Below are 22036 nucleotides of genomic sequence, written 5' to 3' on the forward strand. Positions count from 1 at the left end.
TGAACAGACAGTAGATGAAAAGCAGGGCCTCCACTAGCCCACGGGGCGAGTTGGTGAAACTGAGGCCAAAAAGAAAGTGAGCAACAAGCCACCTGCACAACAGCACCGTGATGAAGGATACAGATGAAGACTTGGGACTTCCCTGGTGACGCAGTGGTTAAGAATCCCCTGCCAATGCAGGGGACACAGGTTCAAGCCCTGGTCCGGGAAGATTTCACATGCCGCAGAGCAACTAAGCCCACAGGCCACAACTACTGAAGCCTGCGTGCCACAACTACTGAAGCCCACGTGCCTAGATCCCAAGCTCTGCAACAAGAGAAGCCACGGCAGTGAGAAGCCCGCGCGCCACAATGAAGAGTAGCCCCTGCTCACCACAACTAGAGAAAGCCTGTGGGCAGCAACGAAGACCCAACACAGCCAAAAAAAAAAATTTAATTAATTAATTTTTTTAAAATGTGTATAGATGAAGACTTAATCACACGAGCGGCAACTGTGTTGACTACTAGGCATGCCTCTGGGTCTCCAGCGTTACTTGAGGGCATCGATTGGGAGTCCAATGTCCTAAAGCCACCTGTCAGAACTGAACCTCTCCCTGATTAAGGAAATTCTATCATTTACTTCTATAGCTAGATGGTCACAGCATAAAAAGAAGGTTGGCTAGCTTCTGAACCTAATCAGAAGCCTTTTATAGTCTCATTTATGTCTCCCTCATAAGGTACCTATGTGTGAGCGGAAAGATCTCTAACTTTAAGGACAAAAGAGCAAAATGATGAAATTGCAATATTTTTGTGTTTCCCAAATTCCATTTCCAGTTCAAATTCTACTTTCTCATGTTTATCAGGAATTGCCAATCCATGGAAAAGTCTTTGTACTTTGATCATCTTAACTTCTGCCAAATAGGGGAAGATCTCTGAAATCTCTCTAGTTAATTCAGGCCCAATCCAGTTTGGCAATTCTCCAGGTATACGGCAAAGGTCTTGAAATTTTAGATTCCTAAATTTTAAAATTTTAGATTCCTATTATGTTCCTAGAAGAAAAAGAAAAGCTGTAGATCATGTCTTCAAGAACTTTTTTTTTGAGTTAATGCAATTATAATAAAAATGCCAACAGATTTTTTTTAACTTGACAGTGAAATAAAGTTAATTTGGAAGAAAAACAGGTGTGGTTACCAAAACAAAACACATGAAAAATAAATTAAAATAAAAGCCCTTAAAAAATAACAGTGAGTAAAGGAAAATTAAAATATATGTGTTAAAAAAATAAATAAAATAAAATTCAAAAACAATGTGTATATATTTATATATTTCAGTATATACAAATATGGAATAAGACAACATGAACAAATACTACACAAAATACCCCAAAAAGTCCCTATTACATACAGGAATTTAATACATGACTAAAAAAACCAAAGATATCATTACAAATCAAAGTAGGTAAAATACACAGAAATAAACTTCAAAGAAATGTGTAGGACCTATATGAAGAAAACTTTACTTCAGAGACATAAAAGAAGGTATGGATAAAATGAAAGCCACTTATACAGTTCCTGAATAGGCCAGTCAATATTTGCAGTGTTTAATTCTTCCCCAAATTAATTCATAAATTTAAAGAGTGATTTCTCATAAACTTTGATAAAAGGACTCTGAAGTTAATCTTGAAGATAACTAACATTTCAAGGTTTAAAAAAGGAGAAAAGGAATAATGAGAAAAGTCCTGATAATAAAAAGCTGCAGCTATTAAAATGGTAGGCAGGAATAATCAAAGAGATCTGGAACAGAGCAGAATACAAAGACAGAAATTTAGTATATACTGAAAGGTGGTATTTCAAGTCAGTGGAGAAAGGATGCGATCTTTGATAATTGCAATTAGGAATAGTGGCTAATCAGAAAAAAATTTAGAGAAAAAATTATGTTACATCCTCATCTCCCACCAAATTAAATTCCAGATGTATTAACAATATTAAAGTAAAAGCAAATGGTGGTGATCATTTTAAAATGTACAGAAACATCAAATCACTATATTGTGTACCAGGAACACAGTGTTGTAAGTCAATTATACTTCAAAAGCAAACTCATAGAAAAAGAGATCAGATTTGTGGTTACCAGAGGATAGGGGTGGGGTGAGGGGAATTGGATGAAGGTGGTCAAAAGGTACAGACTTCCAGTTATAAGATAAGTAAGTACTAGGGATGTAATGTACAGCAAGATAAATATAATTAACACCGCTCTATGTTATACATAAAAGTTAAGAGAGTACATCCTAACAGTTTTCATCACAAGGGAAACAATTTTTTGCTACTTCTTTAATTTTGCATCTGTATGAGATGATGGATGTTCAACTAAACATTGTGATAATCATTTCATGATGTATGTAAGTCAAATTATTATGCTGTACACCTTAAACTTATACAGTGCTGTATTTCAACTATACCTCAATAAAACTGGAAGAAAAAAAAAATAAAGTAAAACCAAATGAAACTCTAAAAGTGCCAGAAGAAAATATAGATGGATATTTAAATATTCCTGGGACAGAGAAGCTTACAGGTGACATCAAAGGCAGAAACCATAAAGGAAACAGCTGATACATTTAGTCACACAAATGGTAAAATGAAATTTATCAGCAGAAGTAATATTAAGACAAATTGCAAACAGAGTAAAAATATATACATGTGGTAAGTATAGGTTAATATACTCTGCACAAAGTATTCTTGAAAATCATTTTCAAAATCCAAAGGAAAATTGGCATAACACATGGCGTTAGTCAATTCTGCTGCCTACCAAACAACCCTAAAATCTCAGCGACTTAGAAAACATTTACTGATTTCTCCCTCATGTTACGTAGGCGTTGTGGGTCAGTTGTGAGTCTACCTTGTGCCTTCTTATTCCAGGACCCGGGCTGAAGGAGAAATCCCTATATGGGGCATGCAGCTCTCACAGCAGAGGGCAGAAAGACGACAGAGACTGAGTCAAATTATGCCATTGCATTGAAAAGTTCTACTTCAACAAGGCGTATTTCATATTCACTAATATCCCATAGAGCGAAACAAATCACATGGCCAAATAACGTGACTGACCTCTCTGGTTTGCCCAGGAGTAAAAGGGTTCCCAGGATTCAGGAGTTTCAGTTTCAAAACCAGGAAAGTTCCAAACAAACCAGGAAGAGTTAACCATCCTACATGGCCAAAGGCCAAAGTCAGTGGGGCAGGGAATTTACTCTACCCAGGAAGCTGGGTGATAGTTTCAAACAAACATACAATCTTCCACAGACTTGAATAAGCCACTCCACCGACAAAATGAAAATCAAAGAAATCTAAATTAACATAATGAGATACCCGGGAATTCTCTGCCAGTCCAGTGGTTAGGGCTCCACGCTTCCACTGCAGGGGGCACAGGTTCGATCCCTGGTTATTCCTTTTTTTGGTTGTTTGGTGTACTCTCAGGTTAGTAAAGTTTAAAAAGAATAGTATTCAGCAAAGGTATAAAGAAAACTGAAACACCTGAAAAACATACCTACCCACCAAATCAGAAATTCTGTACCTAGGCATTTATGTTAAAAAAATAAATTTTAAAGTTTCCCTTCACAGTGTTGTTTATAATATCAATAAACTGGAAATGATTTCCTATTATTGTATAGATTCTGTGCAGCCTTTAGAAGTATAGAATCTATTAAAATGTCTACAGTAGATTAAGTTTTAAAATTTTGATTGAAAAATAGTATGACTAGGGGAGAGATAAATTGGGAATTCAGGATTAACGGATACCTACTACTATATATAAAACAGATAAACAACAAGGACCTACTATATAGAATAGGGAAGTATATTCAATATCTTATAATAACCCATAATGGAAAGGAATCTGAAAAAGAATATATATATGTATAACTGAATCACTTTGCTGTACACCTGAAACATTGTAAATCAACTATACTTCAATTAAAAAAATAGTATGACTAAGATTCAGTTCATTTAAAGTTCAAAAATAAGCAAAACTGATCTATAATGTTAGAAGACAGGATAATGGTTACCCTGGTCGTTTCAGATGGGGAGAGACTGGAAGGGGCGTAAAGAGGGTTTCTGCTTCTTGAGCTGGAGGCTGATTACACATTATGTTCATTTCATCTACTGGTACTTATGATTTATACACTTTCTTGCTTGTATGTAAAAAGTTTAAGAAGAAAGTATATAAGGGCTAGTGCCTTTTTAAAGATAATTAGTATAGGGACTTCCCTGGCGGTCCCAGTGATTAGGACTCTGCGCTTCCACTGCAGGGGGCACAGGTTTGATCTCTGGTCAGATAACTAAGATCCCACAAGCCGCGCGGCATGGCCAAAATAATAATAATAAATAAATAAATAAAAATAATTAGTATAGGGCTTCCCTGGTGGCGCAGTGCTCGGGAGTCCGCCTGCCGATGCGGGGGGTGCGGGTTCGTGCCCCGGTCCGGGAAGATCCCACATGCCGCGGAGCGGCTGGGCCCGTGGGCCGTGGCCGCTGTGCCTGTGCGTCCGGAGTCTGTGCTCCGCAGCGGGAGAGACCACAACAGTGTGAGGCCCGTGTACCGCAAAAAAAAAAAAAATAATAATAATAATAATAATAATTCCAAGTGGTGGGAAATGAACGATTTTTATTTTCTTCAGGTCATTCTGTATTGTCAACATATTCTATATTGTCTGAGTTTTTCCCTTAACAATGAAATGTTGAGAAATATATTTCCTTTATGATAAAATAAAACAAAACATAATCCATACTACAAAAGGTACAGTGAGAATGGTATCCTCACACACTGTTTTCCAAAAGGGTGGACTAATTTAGAATGTCATCAGCAATCAGAAAAAATGTATCAATAACCATGAGAACATTCACAGATCCAAAATGTATAACCCAGCAGCTCTACTTCTGGAACTCTATCCTAAAGAAATTACCCAAAATACAAGAAAGAACCTCAGTTTAACCCAATGCTTCATAGGGGGGAAGTGGTCCTCCCTCATACCGTGCTCATAAGGTGAAAAAGTGCCCGCATCGATGTTTATATAGGGGTCGATTTTGATGGCAGTAACTCGGAGTCCACATGATTTTAGAATCGTCCCAATGCTGCTTGCTATGATCCCTTTACCGATGCCCGAGATGACCCCACCAGTGACCAAGATGTACTTCATTGGCAGAGGAGTGGCTGAGTGCCAGCACCCAGATAGAATCTGAAAGGTAATGAAATTAAGGGTCAGGGAAGAGAAACATGTTCTTAAACCAGTAAAGTGGAGAGTGTGTTGGACCAGAATTTCAAACGCACACAGCACTTTTTCTAAGTATTTGAAACCAAGTCTTATCGTCTAGGTTTTTCTTTCTTGTCGACATGCAGGAAGCTCTGGATACAGCAAAATGTCTGGCTCCATTACCCTGATTTTACATTTACCCCAACTCTGTCGTGTGACAAACTTCATCATAAGAAGCCAAAATTCTCTGGGATTCAGAAGCATGGTAAAATTTTTAAGAGATCAGGCTGTGGAGTCAGATCTGTAGAAGCTATACCTGGGCGAGTTACTAATCCTTTCTGTACCTGTTTCTTCATCTGTGAAATGGAATGAAAAGTACCAATCCCAATCCCTTGGAATATTATTCAGCACTAAAAAGAAATGAGCTACCAATCCATGAAAAGACATGGAGGAAACTTAAGTGCAGGTTACTAAGTGAAAGAAGCCCATCTGAAAGGCACATACTGCATGATTCCAACTATATGACATTCTGGAGAAGACAAAACTATGAAGACAGTAAAATGATCAGTGGTTTTCAGAGGCTAGTGCAGGAGGGAAAGATGAATAGGTGGAGCACAGAGGATTTTTAGGGCAGTGAGACTATTCTGTATGATTCTATAATGGTGGATACAGGTCATTATACATTTGTCCAAACTCACAGAATGTATAACACCAAGAGTGAACTCTAATGTAACCTATGGACTTGGAATGATAATGATGTGTAGCTTCATTGACTGTAACAAATGTACCTCTCTGGTTCAGGATGTTGGTAATGAGGAACGCTGTGGGCATGGGGCAGTGGGTGTATGGAAACTCAGTACTTTCTGCTCAGTTTTGCTGTGAACCTAAAATTGCTCTAAAAATAGCCTATTTGGGGGGACGTCCCTCGTGGTGCAGTGGTTAAGAATCCGCCTGTCAATGCACGGGACACGAGTTCAATCCCTGGTCCGGGAAGATCCCACATGCTGCGAAGCAACTAAGCCCATGCACCACAACTACTGAGCCTGTGCTCTAGAGCCTGCAAGCCACAACTACTGAGCCTGCATGCCACAACTACTGAAGCCCACGCGCCTAGAGCCCGTGCTCCACAACAAGAGAATCCACCGCAATGCGAAGCCCGCGCACCACAATGAGAGCAGCCCCCGCTCGCCACAACTACAGAAAGCCCAAGCACGGCAGCAAAGACCCAACGCAGCCAAAAATAAATAAATTTTTTTAATTAAAAAAATAAAATAAAATAAAAATAGTCTATTTTTTAAATCAGTATTCAAATATGCCAACATTTTTAAAAATCTTGGGACTTCCCTGGTCTCCAGTGGTTTCGACTGCGCTCTGAATGCAGGGGGCCCAGGTTGAATCCCTGGTCGGGGAACTAGATCACATGTGCCGCAACTAAGACCTGACGCAGCCAAATAAATAAATATGTTAAAAACAAAACAAAATAAAAAATCTTGCAGATGGTTGTGAGGATTAAATGAGCTAAGGTACAGATCAGAGGTCAGGAAACCAGGGCCCATAGGTCACATCTGGCCCACTGTCTGTTTTTGTATGGTCGCCAAGCTAAGAATGTTTTATATTTTAAATGAGAAAAGATCAAAAGAAGAATATTTCATGACACATTAAAACTGTATGAAACTCAAACTTCAGTGTCCATAAATCAAGTTTTATTAGCACACAGCCATGCCCATCATTTACATATTGTCTCTGGTGGCTTTCTGGCTACAATGGCAGAGCTGAGTAGCTGGGAAAACAGAGACCTCTGGCCCACAAAGCCTGAAATATTTTCTATCTTTTATAGAAAATGTTTGCTGATACCTGGCTTAGAGGGGGTCAAAGTTGACCCCTATATTAACATACAGTAAGAACTTAGTAAAAGTTAGCTACTAATGTCACTATTAATAATAATAAATGTATCCTCCTTAACTATGCATGTGGAAGACTGAATCTGTTCCTTACCCATCCATTTCACCATGCAGAAATATTCAAGCAGAAAAAAAAAAAGAGAAAATATTATGTCATAAAGAAATTTTTTTTGACTTTCCTGCTGCTGTCTGATTCAAACAAACCCTTTTGTTTTAGAGGCAGACAGGAAGCCCAACAGCTACTTGGGCTACTCTACTCTGAGAACTATTGTTTTCCTCTTGAGCCTGGGCAGGGGCCTTCTGCCCTTGCCATTTCACCATGCACGTGAAGGTGAGCCTTAACGGCATTATTCGTGTGGTCCTGACATGCAAACAAACGGCCAACTAAGACTATTAATATAAAATCGCAACTACAAGAAAAGAGAGTAACTAACAAAAGCTAATAACTATAAATCCCACTTTCTATTGTAATTCACAAATGTTTTAAAATACTTGGATATCAAGCTCAAATGCAATCAGGTAGGAATGATTTCAGCTACCCGCTTATCCTATCTGCCTGTCTTTCCCAAAGGAATGCCTATTCTGATTTTAGTTTCCTCTACTTTCAAAACCAGCTAGCTTGGGTTTCCCTGGTGGCACAGTGGTTGAGAATCTGCCTGCCAATGCAGATGACACGGGTTCGAGCACTGGTCTGGGAAGATCCCACATGCCGCGGAGCAACTAGGCCCATGAGCCACAACTACTGAGCCTGCGTGTCTGGAGCCTGTGCTCCGCAACAAGAGAGGCCTGCGCATCGCGATGAATCGTAGCCCCCGCTTGCCACAACTAGAGAAAGCCCTCGCACAGAAACAAAGACCCAACACAGCCAAAAATAAATAATAAATAATTTTTTTTAAAAAACAACTAGCTTAACTTAAAAGGTGTAGAGCCCCTTCACTTCAGAGCTGTGAGTTCAATTTGAATTAGCTGACCACCGTCAAGGCGAGTAAACTGAAGCCATCCAAAATATACAAGTCCCATCCCAAATGGCTTCCTTAAGTCCCTGGGCCTGCCTTTCTCTACACAACACAGCTGAACATGTTCAATGTCACCGTTCCTCTTTACTACCCACCTGGCCATCCACTCACCTGAGCTAGATTTAGCCTAAAAGATTTTCAGTCCAAACCCAGAATACTCCTCCTATAGATCCAAAATGTATCTGAATATTCATCTCTTGTCACTTCTACTAGCTGAGGTAGTTGTTAGAGTGGGAATTTCATCACAGTCTTCCCTTACTCAACCCACTGTTGATTTTTTTGTATTTTGATAAGTGTCCCTCCTCTGGAGTCAGACAGACTGAGCTCAAGTGCTGTCACTTAATAGCTATGACCCTGGGCAATTTCAACTTCTCTAAACCTCAATTTTCTCCACCTGTGCAGTACACAGAACTAATACCAGTGCCAGCCTTATAGAGCTGTGTGGGTATTTACAAAGAGAGCGCCCAAGTGCTAAGTCAAGGTTAGCTCTTATTTTTCAGAGCCCTCTACTCACTGATTCAGTCAGCTCATAAACGTTTACGGAACAGGCAGAGGAGGAAAATCTCCCACACCAAAATGTGCCTCTTTGGCATGAGCATTAATTTAGTTTGATTATTTTTAAGAAACAGAAGACTCAGGAAGTCCTTCTTTTTTATTGCCCCCTTTGCTGCCTAAAGAATTTAGATAAAGGGCCTGTTCCTGGCATAGAGCTATCACCAGAGATATCTTCAGAGAATATGAGCTAGATGTGGTCGGGGAAGCTCTTAGAGATCAGAGTCCACTCTGTGTACCACTGTCTCTGCCTGACCTAGCAAACATTTGTTTACCAAAATATTTGCTTTTCCATCTCCATGTTAATTGCCTTCTTCCCTTTTTTTTTTTTTTTAACTATTCATTTATTTACTCTTGGCTGCGTTGGGTCTTTGTTGCTGTGCGCAGGCTTTCTCTAGCTGTGGCGAGCGGGGGCTACTCTTTGTTGCAGTGCGCGGGCTTCTCATTGTGGTGGCTTCTCTTGTTGTGGAGCTTGGGCTCTAGGAGCGTGGGCTCAGTAGTTGCGGCTTGGGGCTCTAGAGCACAGGCTCAGTAGTTGTGGCACACGGGCTTAGTTGCTCCGCAGCATGTGGGATCTTCCCGGACCAGGGCTCGAACCTGTGTCCCCTGCATTGGCAGGCAGATTCTTAACCACTGCGCCACCAGGGAAGCCCTGCCATCTTCCCTTTTGAAGTCCCAAACTACTACCCACAACATCTTCTTTTGTCTTGAGCTGAAGATGGTATTTAAGGCAAGGGTTTCAACCATTTGACTAAGTTTTCCTGGGTCTCTCCCATGTATACACGTTATTAAACTTTTATTTGATTTTCTCCTGTTAATCTGTCTCATGTCGACTTAATTCTTAGACCAGCAGAAGAACCTAGAAGGGTAGAAGGAAATTTTCTTCCTCCCAGACAAATTATATGCTTGACGTGTTCCCAGGTCCTGCAGATATGGGGGTGAACAAAAAGTCAAGGTCCCTGTCCTCTTGGTCTTCACCTCTCCTGTTGGATAAAGGGGCAAATAAGCTGTTCTGTAACTATGTTATTCCGGCACTGTCACACTATTAAAATGACTTCCCATTTGTAAAAGTTAGCAAAATGGAAAAATGCCATAGAAAACTGGAGAGTATTTATGAGAAGGCACATTATGTGGTTGTCAAAAAGCCTAAGAATCTTTCATATAAGGTATGCTTATGTTACACAACAGAGCAGGATATAAAATTAAATATATTATTATCTCAACTGTTTTTTTTAAATTAAGACTGGTCAAATTACACCAAAATGCTACATTTTAATATATATTTAGGTGGTTGGGTTGCAGGCAATTATTACTTTTCCATATTTTCAAAAGCACAAGATACCTTTTTAAGCATATCAGATATTTTACAAAGTCCTTTTCGAAAATGTAACAATATCAAGGAGACACCTAGTCCTTTCTGTCTATTTTAAGCAAACAAGTAAGTTTGAAGCAAAATTTTAAAACAACAGGCAAAGCAGGTTCTTCAAGCTACTTCTACAGTCGGGATTTTTTTTCTCTTGTGAAGACCATTATTTACATTTACTCTTATATGCAGTGAGCAGACCCAATTGTCTGTAAAAAAGGCATGTGTAGGGCTGTCCACTGTCCAATAAAAACATTAAAAAAAATTACACTGTGTAATTTTAAATTTTCCAGTAGCCATATAAAAAGTAAAAAGAAACAGATTAAGTTCATTTTAATAATATCTTATTTAACCCAAGGTATCCAAAATACCCATAATCAGCCCATAATCAATGTAAGAATATTTGGGTGAGGTAACTTACATCCTTTTTTTTTTTTGGAATGTCTTCCGAAATTAGGTGTGTCTACGCACAGCACATCTCAACTCACACTGGACAGTGCAGGCCTAAAGCAACTAAAAACAGATGCACCAACAGATACCTTCTCAATGACGGCCATTTAAAAAGTAGTCAAAAACAAGAGTACTTACTTCGTGAGCCCACCTTATGAAGTTCTAGAACAGGCAAAACTAAGCTCTGATGGAAATCAAGGGGTGAGGGCGGTTGTGGATCGACCGGAGAGGAGCACGAGGGAACTTTCTGGAGTGATGGAAATGGTCTATGTCTACGTTGGGGTAGTGGTTCCACTTGTGTATAATTTGTCAAAATCCCCGATCTGCACGCTTAAAATGGGGGCATTTTACTGAACGTAAATTAGACATCAAATGTGGAGAAACTGTTTTAGAAAGAAAGCTACGTTGTAGCAGCAGCGGACTCGGGCTCAGAGCGCCCTAACCAGCTGCGACTCGGGAAACGCGAGGGTCGCGGTTTAACTAGTGCCCCGGGCGGGGGAGGAGACAGAAAGGCCATCTCACTCCGCGCGGGGCTGCACTTCTGCCAACGCCATCTCGGGGCTCCCGGGGCCCGGGGGGAACCGGGCGGGGGCCGCGGCGGGCCCCAGCGCCCGGTTCCGAGGCGGGGTGCGCGCCGAAGCGCCGCTCGCGTACGCGGCGCTCCAGAGCCCGGGCCGCGGGCCGCGGGCCGCCGCAGGGCGGACTCCCACGGCCCTGACCCTGCCCCGCCGCTGTCTGCCCGCGGGCAGAGAGCACAGGGTGCTGGGACGCGTGCGGCGGCCGCCCTCGGAGCGGACAAAGGCTCCCGGTCCCATGTGTGCGCCGGGCTGGGGCCGCGGGCTGGAGGGCGGCCCCGGCGCTGAGGCCCTGGCGGGGAGTTACCTGTGCTTTGGCGGCGGCGGCGGTGGAGCGGAGGGTGGTCGTTGGAGCCGGCGAGCTCCGCCCCGAGGCCCGCCCGCGCTCACCTGTCGGGCTGGGGAGGGGTCCGCCGCCAGCGGCGTCCCGAGTCGCCCCCGTGTCCCTCCCGCCGCCCGCGCGGGCCTCGGGGTGCATGGCGCCCTCCTCGCCCACCTCCCCCTCTCCTGCAGCCGCGGGCCCCACTGACTCACGCCGGTGAGCTCGGGGTTGGCACCCGGGTTTGTGCAATGCTCCGAAACAAGCGCCCCAAAAGTGACTCCTCAGGCGTTGGTGGCTTCCCGTCACCCTCCGCTCTGGACGCACTTGGCCCCAGGCCAGGCTCAGCCCGGGGACTGCTCCTCCCCTCCGCGGCTTGCTGAGCACCGGCACCTCGGAGACTCGGGTGAACGCCAGGTCCCGGCGCCCCGGCCCCTCGGCACGCCCAGACCCTGCTCGGGTCCTCGCGTCCCGCTCTCGGCGCCGGAAAGAGCTTCTCTCGGTCACGGAGAGCAACTGTGGGAGCGCCGAGCAGAGGACGACGATCAGATGGGATGCCGGCGTTTGAGGGGCTCACAATCTGGGGTGAGGGCTACACCTCTACTGGAATCAGTAAGGTTCCTGGAACAGTACGCGTGTAGCAAAAATTAAAATTTAAAATGCGAGGGGCAGAAGGACGACAATCAGGGCTTCGCCGAGTGACTTTTTAAAGAGTATTTGGAGGATGGTTAGTGCCTTGGTGCCAGGAAGGGACACAGGAGGTTATTAAGGCGAAGGGAAGAACATAAACCACTGAAGGAGAAAGGATCTAACTAGGGACAATAGGAGGGTTTGGAATCAGACGGAAGGGTTAAGAAAGTGGTGAAAGTCACTAGAGGGCCGAGTAAGGAGAGCATCATTGAAGACCCAGTGGAGTCTAGAAAGCATCATTGTGTAATGACCTCCAGCTATAGTTGTGCAAGATGTCTATAGGTCAGTATGTAAATATTGATATTGATAAAACCAGAGTTTGCTGGTTGAGTAGAGTAGAAGGATGAGAGTGAGGAAGTTAAGAGCACTGAAAGAATGTGATGGTAGTGACGCACCAGGGGTCTAGTCCCCAGAGGAAAGGAAGGGAGAGGAGCAGGGAGCGGATAGACTGGAAGAGAGAAAAGAGATGGACCAAAAGATGAGGGCCTGTGGGAATGAAGGAACTGAGGAGTTGTCACCACAGTGTGGGTGTCGGCGATGTCGAAGGGGAAGCAATTCCAGGAGATGATCCAGTTTAGGGTCTGACTCTGGAACGGAGTCAACTGAGATGGGCGTCACTGGAATTGGGTCTAGCGCCCACCAGGCCAGTGTGGGGGACATTGAAGGCCCCCGGAAGGATGAAGGAAATTGGAGGAGTCAGTTGAGGCCAAGGAACCAAGTCCCCAGTGAATGTGGAGAAGCAACCTCGAAGCTAGTAAATGACAGCAACAAAGAAGGGTAGAGGGATGTCTGGCAAAATTCGATGAGTTTCAAAACAAAAGGGAGTTTCTCCCTATCAAGAATGACAGAGCAGTGCCATGGAAGAAGCAGTAAGGAGCTGAGGATCGTGTTGTCAACTTCTGGGAAAATGAGAAGAGGCTCCACTCAGCAGGAATGGTAGGGGAGACCCAAGTCTCCATGGAGGCCAAGAAAATTTTTTTTTTTTTTTTAAGGAGAAAGCACCTTGTAAAAAGGCCGGAAGCACTGAGGGCTTTCTTGTGAAACAAGTCTTGCAGAGGACCCAGTGGGAAGAATGCTTGTGAAACAGGTTGACATGGACGGTGATACTTAATACCTGCCACATATGTAAGGCTTCCCTCCACATTTCGGTACTTTGTTTCCTTTTTACAACCAGGACAACTATTAAGATCCCCTTTTTATAATGAAGAACCTGAGGCTTAGAGATGTGAAATGCCCTGACCAAAATATCTGTCCCCAAACTCAGACTCTTCACCACAGGATATAAGGCCTCATCCTTATTCTATTAATCTACGAGGTCAACAGATGAAGGATACTTTGTGAATACAAAGGGGTTATGATAACTATTGTATCATTAATCCAAAATGGGAAAATATTTGAGCAGAAAAACAAATTTGATAACAGGGTCCAGATTGATTGATTTTTGTGGGATCAGAGTGTACACTCATTCAACAGGTGTTTTATTCATGGACTATATAGCATTGAGGATAAAAAAAGAAGAAGACAAAGAAAAAGAAGTCTGTCATTAAGTTGATGGCTTGTGTTCTTTTTTACTTTTTTTTTTTTTTTTTGGCAGGCACCGAGTGGCATGCAGGATCTTGGTTCCCCTTCCCCGACCAGGGATTGAACCCATGCCCCTGGAAGTGGGAGCGTGGAGGCCTAACCATGGGACCACCAGGGAAGTGCCTCGTGTTCTTTTATAATCTTTTGTTTTGAAGAATTCTAACCTTCAGGACGATTGTAAACCCTGGGGAACATGGACTTCGTCATGATTTTGGGTGGAGATAGAGCAAAAGTAAGTCTGAAAGGGATGGCCCCCACCTCTGCTATCAGAAGGGTCAGCACTGGATTCCTTTCATAGGTGAAGAAACTCGAAGGGGAAAGGATGAGTAATGAGTCAAGTTTACTCACCCATTAGATAGTGGAGTTAGCACCCCTGTCCTAGGCTTCTGACTGAAATTCCAGGCTCATTCCAATCACCCTTGAACCAAATATCCTTTTTCTGGAAAGTGTTGACCACTTTCAGGTTCTGACTAAATCCTACAAAGGCATTGGTCCTAAGATACCTCCTGACTTTCAAAGGTTAATCAATACCCAGACTCTAAAAACAGGTTGGAATGTCATTGATGCCACAGAATTGTACACTTAACAATGGTTAAAATGGCAAGTTTTATGTTATATATATGTTTACACAGTTTAAAAAATTAATGGGGCTTCCCTGGTGGTGCAGTGGTTAAGAATCCGCCTGCCAATGCAGGGGACACAGGTTTGAGCCCTGGTCCGGGAAGATCCCACATGCTGCAGAGCAACTAAGCCCGTGCACCGCAACTACTAAGCCTGTGCTCTAGAGCCCGCGAGCCACAACTACTGAAGCCCATGTGCCACAACTACTGAAGCGTGCGCGCCTACAGCCTGTGCTCTGCAACAAGAGAAGCCACTGCAATGAGAAGTCCGCACACCGCAACGAAGAGTAGCCCCCGCTCGCCACAACTAGAGAAAACCCGCACACAGCAACGAAGACCCAACGCAGCCAAAAATAAATTACTTAAATAAATTTAAAAAAATAATAATGGTGTAATACAACAGAAACCATTGAATTGTACAGTTTCATCAGGTGTGGATGGCATGTGAATTATATCTCGATAAAGCTGTTCGGAAAAAGAAAAGTAGGTTGAGCCTGTTAAGCTAAAGTCCTGGAGCACCCTCTTACACTGTTGGTGGGAATGTAAACTGATACAGCCACCATGGAGAACAGTATGGAGGTTCCTTAAAAAACTAAAAATAGAACTACCATATGACCCAGCAATCCCACTACTGGACATATACCTGGAGAAAACCATAATTCAAAAAGACACATACATGCACCCCAATGTTCACTGCAGCACTATTTACAATAGCCAGGACATGGAAGCAACCTAAATGTCCATCAACAGAGGAATGGATAAAGAAGATGTGGTACATCTGTACAATGGAATATTAGCCATAAAAAGGAATGAAATTGTGTCATTTGCAGAGACGTGGATGGACCTAGAGACTGTCATACAGAGTGAAGTAAGTTGGAAAGAAAAAAACAAATATAGTATATTAACACATACATGTGGAATCTAGAAAAATGGCATAGATGATCTTATTTGCAAAGAAGAAATAGAGACACAGACGTAGAGAACAAACGTATGGTTACCAAGGGGGAACGGGGTGGGGGGTGAATTGGGAAGTTGGGATTGACATATATATACTACTATATATAAAATAGATAACTAATGAGAACCTACTGTATAGCACAGGGAACTCTACTCAGTGCTCTGTGGTGACCTAAATGGGAAGGAAATCCAAAAAAGAAGGGATATAGGTACACGTATGGCTGAATAACTTTGCCGTACAGCAGAAACTGACACAGCAGTGTAAAGCAACTATACTCCAATTAAAAAAAAAGTCCTGGACCAGAATTGTAAATATACCTCAGGCTGGAAAACTGGAGAGCAAGGAAATCAGAATTGTAATCTGTCGCCCACATACTCACACAGGTCACTGGAACTAGGCTACTCTTTTCAACATGGTGGGGGGTGGAGGAATACCTAATGCTTAAGACTGTGCTTGGGAAATACATTCATGAACTCCCTACTCTGAAGGGGGAGTTTTTCACTTGGCCAGTTTTTTGTTGTTGTCCATTTGTTTACACGTTATTGTGGGAAAAGTTGAATATATAGAAAAGCAAACCTAAAACTCGAACTTCAACGATTATCAATCCATGGCCAGGTTTGTTTCATCTGTATCCCCACCCATTTCCCCCATCCTGTATTAATTTGAAGCAAATGCCAGGCATCCTATTATTTCATTGGTAAATATCTCAGTATGACTCTAAAAGATTAGAACTCTTTTAAATACACACACGCACACACAATTACCACAATTTAAAAATTAATAATTCCTATGTCCATCACACATGAATGGGTAAACAAAATGTGGAATATACATACGATGGAATACTCTTCAGCCTTTTTTAAGATAGCCTCCGTTTTTGTTATATTCACTGGTTTGTTTCTTATTTTTTAGATTTCACATATAAGTGATGATATACAGTAGTTGTCTTTCTCCATCTGATTTATTTCACTAAGCATAAAACCCTCCAGGTCCATCCATATTGTTCAAATGGCAAAATTTCATTCCTTTTTATGCTGAGTAGTATCCCGTTGCATATATATAGCACATCTTTATCCATTGGTCTGTTGATGTACCCTTAGGTGGCTTCCATATCTTGGCAATTGTAAATAATGCTGCTATGAACATCGGGGTGCATGTATCTTTTCGAATTAGTGTTTTCATTTTCTTTGGATATATACCCAGGAGAGGAACTGCCAGATCGTATGGCAGTTCTAGTTTTTTTTTTTTTTTTTTAGTTCTAGTTTTAATATTTTGAGGAACCTCCATAATGTTTTCCACAGTGGCTTCATCAATTTACGTTCATTTGTTATTTGTGGTCATTTTGATGATAGCCATTCTGACAGGTGTGAGGTGATATCACATTACGATTTTGATTTGCATTTCTCTGATGATTAGTGATGTTGAGCATCTTTTATGTGCCTGTTGGCTATCTGTATGTCTTCTTTGGAAAAATGGCTATTCAGGTCTTTTGCCCATTTTTTAATCAAGTTGTTTGGGTTTTTTTGATATTAAGTTGTATGAGCTCTTTTTGTATTTTGGATATTAACCCCTTATCGGTCATATCCTTTGCAAATATATTCTCCTATTCAGTAGGTTGTCTTTTCATTCTATGGACGGTTTTCTTTGCTCTGTAAAAGCTGTTAAGTTTAATTAGGTCCCATTTGTTTATTTTTGCTTTTGTTTCCTTTGCCTTAGGACAGCGGTCCGCAACCTTTTTGGCACCAGGGACCGGTTTCGTGGAAGACAATTTTTCCACGGGGGGCGGGGGACGGTTCAGGCGGTAATGCGAGCCATGGGGAGCAGCAGATGAAGCTTCGCTCTTTCGCCTGCCGTTCACCTGTTGTGCGGCCCCAGGGGTTGGGGACCCCTGCCTTAGGAGACAGACCCAAAAAAATATTGCTACAATTTATGTCAAAGAGTGTTCGAAGTAGCCTTTTTTAAGGCAGAATTTTAAGGAAATTCTAACACATGCTACAACATGGATGAACCTTGAGGACATTTGCTGAATGAAATGAACCAGTCACAAAAAGACAAATGTGGTATGATTCCACTTATATGAGGTTCCTGGAGTAGTCAAAAATCATAGAGACAGAAAGTAGCTTGGTTGCCAGGGAATGGGGGGAACGGAGAACGGAGTTGTTTAGTGGGTACAGAGTTTCAGTTTTGCAACAGGAAAACAATTGTGGAGATTGGTTCCACTTGTAATAATGTGAATGTACTTACTACTACTTAACTGTACACTTAAAAATGATTAAGGTGGGGCTTCCCTGGTGACGCAGTGGTTGAGGGTCCGCCTGCCGATACACAAGACACGGGTTCGTGCCCCGGGCCGGGAGGATCCCACATGCCGCGGAGCGGCGGGGCCCGTGAGCCATGGCCGCTGAGCCTGCGCGTCCGGAGCCTGCGCTCCGTAACGGGAGAGGCCACAGCAGTGAGAGGCCAGCGTACCGCAAAAAAAAAAAAAAAAAAAAAAAAAAAAAGATTAAGGTGGTAAATTTTGTTTGTCTAGCACAACTAAAATTTTTTAAACTTAACAATTTCTTAATCTCATGAACTATCCAGTCCCCAAATTTCCAATTCTTATGAACGTCAAAAAATGTTCTCCACTGTGTTTGTTTGAGGATCTAAAGAAAATCCGCAAGTTGCCATGGGTTGTTTTTTAGGTCGTTTTTAATCTATAGGTTCCCCTTCCCCCCTTGCTTGCAATTTATTTGAAGAAACAAGGTCGTCAGCCTGTGGTCTCTCACCCCCTAGATTCTGCTCCCTGCATCCCGTGGTGTCCTTTAATAGTTTCCTCCGTCCCCTGTATTCCCTGTAAATTGGTAGGTGGACACAGAGGGCCTGGGCTAGTTTTGATGTGGACTCACAAGGCGATTAAAGACATCCATGTCCGCGGGGCCAACCCTGCAGAACCAGAAAAGGTGAGACTAAACCACCAGCCGAGCTGCTTAGAGTGACAAAGACGTGGTGTACTGGCCTAGATCAGGAACCCACGAAGCCGGGGGAGGAGAAAAGGAAGCGGGGCGGGACTACGTGGGAAAAGCCCTTTGTCCGGTTTCCAAACGCCTAATCGAGTTACGAAATAAACAGTCAGCGGGGAGGGCGGCGCCTTTGTCCGGAAGTGACGGTAGCGCGGCCGGCGGCTGAGTAACAGTGGAGGTGGGGCGACACATAGACTGGCTGCTTCGAGGTCGTACTTCCGATTATCGCCCTGAGAGACGCGCCTTGTGGAGTCGGGAGTAGACGGCACCCGCTAGGGTCTCCGGTGACCCCGACCGCGGTGGCGGCCCCGCGGGCGGGATGTTCCGGGGTTTGAGCAGTTGGTTTGGCTTGGAGCAGCCGGAGGCGGGTGACCGGCAGTACCAGGGAGACGGACAGCCCAAGGGAGACGCTCCACCCGAGCAGCGCTCCGAGGCGGTGGCGGAGTCCGTGGAGGGGGAGCTACAAGAAGCCGGGGACCAGGAGCTCCTTCACCAGGCCAAAGGCCTCGGCAGTGAGTCTCCCCCGGCCTCCGGGACCACAGAGTTTCGGAGAGCGCCCACATTCCACCTCCTGCCGCCCCTGGGCGTGGGCCACCAATAGTCGGGGGTGTGGGGTGGGGAGAGGAAGGTGTGTCTGTCGTTGGTGAGGATCTGGGCAAGGCCGAAGCCTCATCTAGCAGTCAAATCCTGTGCCTGAAATTCCTAGTGACATGTCACTCTTTGCAGAGTGTGTCAACGTTGGGAGCAGGGCCGCAGTAAAGCAGTGGGGCTCCACGTCTTTAGGTTTGACGAGGAATCTGTTTTGTTCAACTCACCAACTTTCATCTCTACCGCCTCCCGCCCAGAGGACAGGGGACGTTGAGGAGCTTGAGTGCCTTTTTGCCCTTAGGTCAGAATGTGTCGTCCCAAGTAAATTGAGGAAGAGTTATTAAGGCCTATGGCAGGCAGGCTCATGTCCTTTTAGGTGCATTGGGATCTTTTTCCTTAAGGCGGGAAAGTAGTTGCCAGTTATTGTCTGTGTTGCAAGTTTCAGCACTAGATGTTTTGTGAACGATTCATCTCTTTAAACACCCCAGTGAGTTGGGAGAACGAGCGCAGAGTTAGCGGCCCAAAGTTATGCTGATAGTAAATGGTAGAAGTGAAATTTGAACCTGGGGCTGTCTAATTTCAAAGCCCATGCACTTTCCCAGCTTACAGTCTAGTTCAGGAGGAGGGTATAAATAATAGGCATGCAGAATAAACACATGCGGTAGTAATTCTGCGCCTGGAGAGATCTTGGCAGGCTTAAATAGTCAAAGAAAACGTCTTTAAGAAGGTGGCCCTAAAGCAGACAACACTACAAGTGAGAGATTAAATTTGGCAAGCAATTTTAAAGAATTTACTTCAAGACACTACAAGGCGAGAGCATAGGACAGGCTGGAGCCTGAGAGTGGAGAAACACATACTTGAGTAAGAAAGGCTCTAACGTTCAAAAAGTTTACTGTGGGGTGGAGAGGCAGGGAGAACAGGCATAATCTCAAATCATGGCAGTACACAGTCTAAGCCCCAAGCCTCCAAACAGTGTACAAGAGAAATAAAACTAAGTGCTATGCAATGAAATCACTAGAGGGAACAGCTATTTCCTGTGTGGAAAACCGGGGAGAAACGAGCTTGGAATATTCGAGAGATGTAAGGAGATGAAGTTGACTAGAGCAGAGAGGCTATGTTAGGTAGCTGGGATAAATAAAAGTGGGACCACCTTAGGAAAAGCTGGGTCTGATTGTTTCCTTGATTTCATAGAACATGGAGAATCATTTTCGTTTATCTTCAGAGGAGTATCAAAAGTGGCTTCTTAAAGCTTAGGGCTTTATTGAAATCTCATGTTTATATTTCGTAATAAAGACCCCCGAATATTTTTTTAATGTTTTCGATATGGATGTCTACTTTGGAGCTTAACGCTGCCATCCCTTTCTTTCCTCACCAGACTCTCTTTCTCTCTCTTTTTAAAAAATATTTATTTATTTGGCTGCACCGGGTCTTAGTTGCAGCATGCAGGATCTTTAGTTGCGGCATGCGGGATTAGTTACAGCATGGGATCTAGTTCCCTGACCAGGGATCGAACCCGGGCTCCCTGCACTGGGAGCGCAGAGTCTTAACCACTGGAATACCAGGGAAGTCTGCCTCCCCAGACTCTCTTGAGGTCGGGTAGGCTAAGGTTAGATGGAAGTACTTCCCCACCCACACACACACTGTGAATGCAAAGTTTCCAAAGAAATTAGAGCTCTTTTGGCTCCGAAATTTGATTTTAAAAAGATGTAAAGGTCCTAGTTTGTACACAACCCCTCAAAAAGACAAGAGATGATTAAATACTTTTTATTTCTACATAGTGATCCTAAGAGGTATATTCTTTAGAAAGACCCATCTCTGTTTTGAAAAGTGAAGTTAAACATCTCTGTGCCTGATTCCCACTGAGTAGATTCATTTCTTTGGCCTTTTAAAAATATACATGGAGGGACTTCCCTGGTGGTCCAGTGGTTAAGAATCCACCTGCCAATTCAGGGGACACAGGTTCGAGCCCTGGTCCGGGAAGATCCCACATGCTGCGGAGCAACTAAGCCCCTGCTCCACAACTACTGAACCTGCACTCTAGAGCCCACGAGCCGGTGCACCTAGAGCCCGTGCTCCACAACAAGAGAAGCCACCACAGTGAGAAGCCCCGCGGACCGCAACGAAGAGTAGCCCCCGCTCACTGCAACTAGAGAAAGCCAGCACGCAGCAACGAAGACCCAACGCAGCCAAAAATAAATAATAAAAATAAATTAATTAAAAAAAAAGAAATATTTGGAAAGCACAGTGTTTCTTAAAATAATAATAATAAAATCTACATGGAATTTCCTGGGGCCCCATTTGTTCTGTAAACTTTTGTTGAGTGCCTCCCTTCAAGATTGGAGCATAAATACTTCTGGTTCACGGTGACCTATTTCTTTTTTTTTTTTTTTAACATCTTTATTGGGGCATAATTGCTTTACAGTGGTGTGTTAGTTTCTGCTTTATAACAAAGTGAATCAGTTATACATATACATATTTTCCCATATCTCTTCCCTCTTGCGTCTCCCTCCCTCCCACCCTCCCTATCCCACCCCTCCAGGCGGTCAACGGTGACCTATTTCTACATTTAGGCAGCTTTATAAATTAGGCACCAGTTAGGAGTGGCGGACACCCAGGCCTATATTCTACTTCCTAACCCCAAATTAAACCTTCTTATCCTTGGCTCTCCCTCCTGATGAACTTAGGACTTGCTTTGATCACAGAAGGAGGGCAGTTTATTAGGAAAGTCACTGAAGAGCTCCCTACCTCCCAAGGCCTCATACCCCAGAGTAACTTCTTATTCAGCGCAGATTGGTTAGTTGGTTTTTGTTAAAGTCCAGTTATCTATACTCTTATCTATACTCTTTCTCTAAAACAAACCCATAGCTCTGAGAGTGTAGTATCTGACTCATTCGCACAGCTTAAATAAGTGGGAGAGTGGCCAAAGATAAGCTTTGGCTTTTTCAAAACTGTCCCTAAGGCCAGTCCGTGCCCAGGAATGGAGGAAGGGCCACCTCCTCTTCCTTCTCCTTTGAAAAATGCTATTAGTGTTTTCAGTAGAACTGTGTTAATTAGACCATCCTCTTTTTCTATAGGAAAAGTGCATTTCAAGTTCTAGATGCCTCACTTGCTTAGTTTACAACTAAGGACTCCAAAAGTTAGTTGTGTATGTAGGAAAATATATGTCTGCTTTGATATAGAAGTAAAATACCCAGTTTGGTTCTGATG

General features: G+C 43.4%; 2 protein-coding genes across 4 annotated transcripts in view; one reads left to right on the plus strand and one right to left on the minus strand.

The window, feature by feature from the left end:
* The window catches only part of CTPS2 (CTP synthase 2), a 107774-nt gene extending 95941 nt beyond the window's left edge, over nucleotides 1–11833 (minus strand). The window contains exons 1-2 of one of the 2 annotated variants that reach the window (XM_065900346.1): nucleotides 11606–11833; nucleotides 4995–5199 (exon numbers count right to left, since the gene is read on the minus strand). In XM_065900346.1, the coding sequence (XP_065756418.1) occupies nucleotides 4995–5160 (166 nt within the window). In that variant the 5' untranslated portion in view covers nucleotides 5161–5199; nucleotides 11606–11833. The remainder of the gene's footprint in view (nucleotides 1–4994; nucleotides 5200–11605) is intronic. The other variant, XM_065900345.1, reaches the window with a different exon arrangement.
* Nucleotides 11834–18455: 6622 nt separating this feature from the next.
* Nucleotides 18456–22036, plus strand: part of SYAP1 (synapse associated protein 1) — a 32145-nt gene continuing 28564 nt past the window's right edge. The window contains exon 1 of one of the 2 annotated variants that reach the window (XM_065900456.1): nucleotides 18456–18753. In XM_065900456.1, coding sequence (XP_065756528.1) covers nucleotides 18561–18753 — 193 coding nt within the window. In that variant the 5' untranslated portion in view covers nucleotides 18456–18560. The remainder of the gene's footprint in view (nucleotides 18754–22036) is intronic. The other variant, XM_065900457.1, reaches the window with a different exon arrangement.

Source organism: Phocoena phocoena, chromosome X (assembly GCF_963924675.1).
Source record: "Phocoena phocoena chromosome X, mPhoPho1.1, whole genome shotgun sequence".
Classification (NCBI taxonomy): domain Eukaryota; kingdom Metazoa; phylum Chordata; class Mammalia; order Artiodactyla; family Phocoenidae; genus Phocoena; species Phocoena phocoena.